Source organism: Poecile atricapillus, unplaced genomic scaffold, assembly GCF_030490865.1.
Source record: "Poecile atricapillus isolate bPoeAtr1 unplaced genomic scaffold, bPoeAtr1.hap1 scaffold_321, whole genome shotgun sequence".
NCBI lineage: Eukaryota > Metazoa > Chordata > Aves > Passeriformes > Paridae > Poecile > Poecile atricapillus.
The window spans coordinates 1-6,869 of record NW_026709120.1 but is presented as its reverse complement, the minus strand read 5'-3'; the positions used below and the strand labels follow the sequence as shown (position 1 = coordinate 6,869).

Sequence of the window (6,869 nt, the reverse complement as noted above, 5' to 3'; positions counted from 1 at the left end):
CGCTTCCGCGAGCGGCGGCGCGAGCGGGGCCCCCCCCCCCCGGCTTTCCCGCGCCCCCCGGGACTCCCCGGGACCCTCCGGGACCCTCCGGGACCCCCGCCATGGAGGAGGGTGAGTGCCGAACCCCCCCCCGCGCTTGTTTTGGGCCGGGGGGGCTCCCCCGGTGCTGTTCCGCCCCCCGGTGACGCCGGGGGGTGAGCGGGGGGTGAGGGCCCTTTAAGGGGGGGCGTGTTTAAAGGGGAGGGGGCGGCTCCTTGGGGGGGGTTTGGGGGGAGACTCCTCCCTTAAAGCGACCCCCCCCTAAAGGGACCCCCCCCCTTTAATTGTGACACCCCCTTAAAGAGACCCCCGTTAACGCGACCCCTCCCCTTCAAACGCCCCCTCCCCTCCATGTGACCCCCCCTTTTATTGTGACACCCCCCCTTAAAGAGACCCCCCCGTTAACGCGACCCCTCCCCTTAAAGCGCCCCCTCCCCTCCATGTGACCCCCCCCTTTTTGCGATGCTCCCCTTAAAACGCCCCCTCCCCTCGATGTGACCCCCCTTTTATTGTGACACCCCCTTAAAGAGACCCCCCGTTAACGCGACCCCTCCCCTTAAAGCGCCCCCTCCCCTCCATGTGACCCCCCCTTTTATTGTGACACCCCCCCCTTAAAGAGACCCCCCCGTTAACGCGACCCCTCCCCTTAAAGCGCCCCCTCCCCTCGATGTGACCCCCCCCCATTAACGCCCCCCCCGTTGTCCCCCCCAGTGACCCCCCCGGATCTTCTGCCCTTCCTCCTGCAGAACTGGGGTGCTCAGGGTGAGTGGGGCCGCCCCGGCCGGGGGTCCCTGGGGGGGGTCCCCGCGGGTCTGGGGGGGTTGGAGGGGATTGTTGGGGTCGGGGGGCTCTGATGGGACCCCCCCCGTGCCCCCCCAGAGGCGGGGGGGGCAGCGCCGTTCGTGGAGATCCTGGAGCAGCCCAAGCAGCGCGGGATGAGGTTCCGCTACAAGTGCGAGGGGCGCTCGGCCGGGAGCATCCCCGGGGAGCACAGCACCGAGACCACCAAGACCCACCCCACCATCCGCGTGAGTGTCCCAGTATAGACCAGTATAAACCAGTATAGACCAGTATAAACCAGTATAGACCTGTAATGGCCTGGGACCCTCCCTGAGCCCCCCCAGTGCCCCCATCCCCAGGGAGCACAGCACTGAGACCACCAAGACCCACCCCACCATCCGCGTGAGTGTCCCAGTATAGACCAGTATAAACCAGTATAGACCAGTATAGACCAGTAATGGCCTGCGACCCTCCCTGAGCCCCCCCCAGTGCCCCCATCCCCGGGGAGCACAGCACCGAGACCACCAAGACCCACCCCACCATCCGTGTGAGTGTCCCAGTATGGACCAGTATAAACCAGTAACAGCCTGGGACCCTCCTGAGCCCTCCCAGTGCTCCCCAGTGTCCCCCAAGACCCCCCCACCATCCACGTGAGTGTCCCAGTATAAACCAGTATAGACCAGTATAAACCAGTAACAGCCTGGGACCCTCCCTGAGCCCTCCCAGTGTCCCCCAGGAACCCCCCACCATCCGCGTGAGTGTCCCAGTGCATCCCAGTTTAAACCAGTATAGACCAGTGACCACCCGTGACCCTCCCTGAGCGCCCATCCCGGGGGGGTTCAGCGCCCACCTTCCCCAGACCTATCCCGGCATCGCCGCGAGCCTCCCAGTATGAACCAGTACAAACCAGTACAAACCAGTACAAACCAGTACAAACCAGTGGCTGTCCCCACCAGGTGAACAACTACCGGGGCCCGGGGCGGGTGCGGGTGTCGCTGGTGACCAAGGACCCCCCCCACCGCCCCCACCCCCACGAGCTGGTGGGCAAGGACTGCAAGGACGGCTTCTACGAGGCTGAGCTGTGCCCCGAGCGCAGCATCCACAGGTGGGACCCCCTCCCCAAATCGGGGACACCCCCAAAATGGTGGGGACACCCCCACGGGGCAGGTGGGAGCACCCGAAACTGGGGAAACCCCCCCCTCCAAAAAAAACCAACTGCGGGTGGGATCATCCATAGTGTTGGGGAACCCCCTCTGGTGAAGGTGGTATCTCCCGAAATATTGGGGAAGCCCCTGCAGGACAGGTGGGATCACCCAAAATATGGGGGGGACCCACAAAAAGTGCAGGTGGGATCACCCACAGTGTTGAGGAACCCCCGTCCAGGGTTGATGGTATCTCCCGAAATATTGGGGAAGCCCCTGCAGGACAGGTGGGATCACCCAAAATATGGGGGGGACCCATCCGCAATAAGAGGAATCCCCCTACAAGGCAGGTGGTATCTTCTGAAATATTGGGAAGCCCCTGCAGGACAGGTGGGATCACCCAAAATATGGGGGGGACGCGTCCGAAATAAGAGGAATCCCCCTACAAGGCAGGTGGTATCTCCCGAAATATTGGGGAAGCCCCTGCAGGACAGGTGGGATCACCCAAAATGGGGAAACCCCTCCAAAAAAGAGGGGGAGCCCCCCAAAAAGTGCAGGTGGGATCACCCACAGTGTTGGGGAACCCCCTCTGGTGAAGATGGTATTTCCCAAAACATTGGGGAAGCCCCTGCAGGACAGGTGGGATCACCCAAAAACAGGGGGGGAAGGACTCCCAAAATCTGGGACCCTCCCAGCACTTCTGGGAACCCCCAAAATTTGAGGTTCCTGCCCCGGGGTGTCCGGGGGGGGGTCCCAAAATCCAGGTTGACCCCTGACCCTCCCTGACCCCCCGCAATTTTGGGCTCAGTTTCCAGAATTTGGGAATTCAGTGCGTGAAGAAGCGGGAGCTGGAAGCAGCAGTGGCCGAGCGGATCCGCACCAATAACAACCCCTTCAACGGTACTGGGAGCACTGGGAGGGACTGGGAGGAGACTGGGAGGGACTGGGAGAGAGCTGGGAGGGACTGGGAGAGAGCTGGGAGTTACTGGGAGGGACTGGGAAGGACTGGAGGGCATTGGGAGGGACTGGGAGGAGACTGGGAGGGGACTGGGAGGGACTGGGAAAGCATTGGGAGGGACTGGAGGGCACTGGGAGTTACTGGGAGGGACTGGTGGGCACTGGGAGTTACTGGGAGGGGGACTGGTGGGCACTGGGAGTTACTGGGAGAGCACTGGGGACTGGTCCTGGGGCTGCTGGGGACGTCACTGGCGTGTACTGGGCTATACTGGTCTGTACTGGGCAGCACTGGGAGAGCAGCACGGGGTGGGAGTGACCTGGGGGTGTCACTGGGGGGTTCCCGGTGCCAGTCCATACTGGTTTGTACTGGTTTGGGTGGCCCGGTGCCGGTCCATACTGGTTTGTACTGGTCTGGGTGGCCCGGTGCCGGTCCATACTGGTTTGTACTGGTCTGTACTGGGCAGTGCCGGCCGAGCAGCGCGGGGGCGAGTACGACCTGGCCGCGGTCAGGCTCTGCTTCCAGGTGTGGGTGAGGGGCCCGGGGGGGCTGCGGCCCCTCCCCCCCGTCCTGTCCCAGCCCATCTACGACAACCGTGAGTGACACCTGGGGACACCTGGGGACACCTTGGGGTACCTGGGGACATCTGGGGACACATGGGGGACACACCTGGGGACACCTGGGGACACCTGGGGGACACACCTGGGGACATCTGGGGACATCTGGGGATACCTGGGGACATCTGGAGACACCCGGGGACACCTGGGGACACACCTGGGGACACCTGGGGACAGCTGGGGGTACCTGGGGACACCTGGGGACACCTGGGGGTACCTGGGGACATCTGGGGATACCTGGGGACACCTGGGGGTACCTGGGGACACCTGGGGACACCTGGGGATACCTGGGGATACCTGGGGACACCTGGGGGTACCTGGGGACACCTGGGGACATCTGGGGACACCTGGGGACACCTGGGGACATCTGGGGACATCTGGGGATACCTGGGGACATCTGGGGGACACACCTGGGGACACCTTGGGGTATCTGGGGACACCTGGGGGACACCTGGGAACATCTGAGGGACACCTGGGGACACACCTGAGGGTACCTGAGTGACACCTGGGGACACACCTGGGGACACCTGTGGGACCCCCTGGGACCCTCGCTGTCCCTGTGTCCCCATGACCCCCTATGACCCTCGGTGTCCCCCACTGACCCCCGCTGTCCCCTGCTGTCCCCTGTGTCCCCGCTGTCCCCCTCTGTCCCCCCTGTGTCCCCCACTGTCCCCCGCTGTCCCCTGTGTCCCCACTGTCCCCCACTGTCCCCCCCTGTGTCCCCCTGTGTCCCCGCTGTCCCCCCTGTGTCCCCCACTGTCCCCCCTGTGTCCCTGCTGTCCCCTGTGTCCCCGCTGTCCCCAGGTGCCCCCAGCACGGCCGAGCTGCGGATCTGCCGCGTCAATCGCAACTCCGGGAGCTGCCGGGGCGGGGACGAGATCTTCCTGCTGTGTGACAAGGTCCAGAAAGGTGCGGGGACACCCCCAAACTGGGACACCCCAAACTGGGGACACCCTAAACTGGGACACCCCAAACCCCAAACTGGGACACCCCCAACTGGGACACCCCAAACTGGGACACCCCAAACTGGGACACCCTAAACTGGGACACCCCAAACCCCAAACTGGGACACCCTAAACTGGGACACCCCAAACTGGGACACCCCAAACCCCAAACTGGGACACCCTAAACTGGGACACCCCCAAACCCCAAACTGGGGACACCCCAAACTGGGACACCCCAAACTGGGACATCCCAAACTGGGACACCCTAAACTGGGACATCCCAAACTGGGGGCACCCCAAACTGGGACATCCCAAACTGGGACATCCCAAACTGGGACACCCCAAACTGGGGACACCCCGAACCCCAAACTGGGACACCCCAAACCCTGGGGACACCCCAAACTGGGGACATCCCAAACTGTGGACATCCTAAACTGGGGACACCCCAAACTGGGACACCCCAAACTGGGGACACCCCAAACTGGGACATCCCAAACTGGGACACCCCAAACTGGGGACACCCCAAACTGGGGACATCCCAAACCCTGGGGATACTCTAAACTGGGGACACCCCAAACTGGGGACACCCTAAACTGGGGACATCCCAAACCCTGGGGATACTCTAAACTGGGGACACCCCAAACTGGGGACATCCCAAACCCCAAACTGGGGACACCCCAAACTGGGACAGCCCAAACTGGGGACACCCCAAACCCCAAACTGGGGACACCCCAAACTGGGACAGCCCAAACTGGGACATCCCAAACTGGGGACACCCTGAACTGGGACACCCCCAACTGGGACACCCTAAACTGGGACATCCCAAACTGGGACACCCCAAACCCCAAACTGGGACATCCCAAACTGGGACACCCCAAACTGGGGACACCCCCAAACTGGGGACACCCCGAACCCCAAACTGGACACCCCAAACTGGGGACATCCCAAACTGGGGACATCCCAAACCCTGGGGATACTCTAAACTGGGGACACCCCAAACTGGGGACACCCTAAACTGGGGGCATCCCAAACCCTGGGGACACCCCAAACTGGGACACCTCAAACTTGGGGCACCCCAAACTGGGACATCCCAAACTGGGGACACCCCAAACTGGGGACACCCCAAACTGGGGGACATCCCAAACTGGGGGCAACCCCCAATCCCCCCACTCCCTGCCCTCCAACCCCTCTCCGTGTCCCCTCAGAGGACATCGAGGTTCGTTTCTCGGCCGAGGGTTGGGAGGCCAAGGGCTCGTTCGCCCAGGCCGACGTTCACCGCCAGGTCGCCATCGTCTTCCGCACGCCGCCCTTCCGGGACCCCGCGCTGCGCGCCCCGGTCACCGTCCGCATGGAGCTGCAGCGGCCCCTCGGACCGGCAGCGCAGCGCCCCGGTGGACTTCAGATACCTGCCCCACCAGGGTGGGCTTGGGGAGGGGGCTCAGGGCACTTTTGGGGTCCCTGGGGTGGGTTTGGGGGGCTCTGGGGTCCCTTTGGGACATTCCCGGGTGATTTTGGGACATTCCTGTGTCCCTTTGGGACGTTCCTGTGTCCCTGGAGCTGCAGTTCCCATGGATTTCCTGTCCCTGCCCCACCAGGGTGGGCTTGGGGAGGGGGCTCAGGGCACTTCTGGGGTCCCTGGGGTGGGTTTGGGGGGCTCTGGGGTCCCGTTGGGACATCCCAGGTGATTTTGGGACATTCCCGGGTGATTTTGGGACATTCCCGTGTCCCTGGAGCTGCAGTTCCCATGGATTTCCTGTTCCTGCCGCACCAGGGTGGGCTTGGGGAGGGGGCTCAGGGCACTTCTGGGGTCCTTGGTGTGGATTGGGGGGCTCTGGGGTCCCTTTGGAACATTGCCAGGTGATTTTGGGACATTCCTGGGTGATTTTGGGACATTCCCGTGTCCCTGGAGCTGCAGTTCCCATGGATTTCCTGTCCCTGCCCCCACCAGGGTGGGCTTGGGGAGGGGGCTCAGGGCACTTTTGGGGTCCCTGGGGTGGGTTTGGGGGGCTCTGGGGTCCCGTTGGGACAATCCAGGTGATTTTGGGACATTCCCGTGTCCCTTTGGGACATTCCTGTGTCCCTTTGGGACGTTCCCTGTGTCCCTGGAGCTGCAGTTCCCGTGGATTTCCTGTTCCTGCCCCACCAGGGTGGGCTTGGGGAGGGGGCTCAGGGCACTTTTGGGGTCCCTGGGGTGGGTTTGGGGGCTCTGGGGTCCCTTTGGGACATTCCCAGGTGATTTTGGGACATTCCCGTGTCCCTTTGGGATGTTCCTGTGTCCCTGGAGCTGCAGTTCCCGTTGATTTCCTGTTCCTGCCCCACCAGGGTGGGCTTGGGGAGGGGGCTCAGGGCACTTTTGGGGTCCCTGGGGTGGGTTTGGGGGGCTCTGGGGTCA

General features: G+C 63.4%; 1 protein-coding gene across 1 annotated transcript; it reads left to right on the top strand.

Moving 5' to 3' along the window:
• Nucleotides 1–49: 49 nt before the first annotated feature.
• Nucleotides 50–5,896, top strand: LOC131574440 (transcription factor p65-like; the record flags this gene model as incomplete). Its single annotated transcript, XM_058828907.1, is given in 9 exon segments — nt 50–111; nt 751–801; nt 919–1,067; nt 1,776–1,924; nt 2,770–2,861; nt 3,383–3,511; nt 4,338–4,442; nt 5,683–5,840; nt 5,842–5,896. Coding segments are annotated over 9 exon segments (898 nt in total), but the record flags the coding sequence as incomplete, so codon positions are not given.
• Nucleotides 5,897–6,869: the final 973 nt, after the last annotated feature.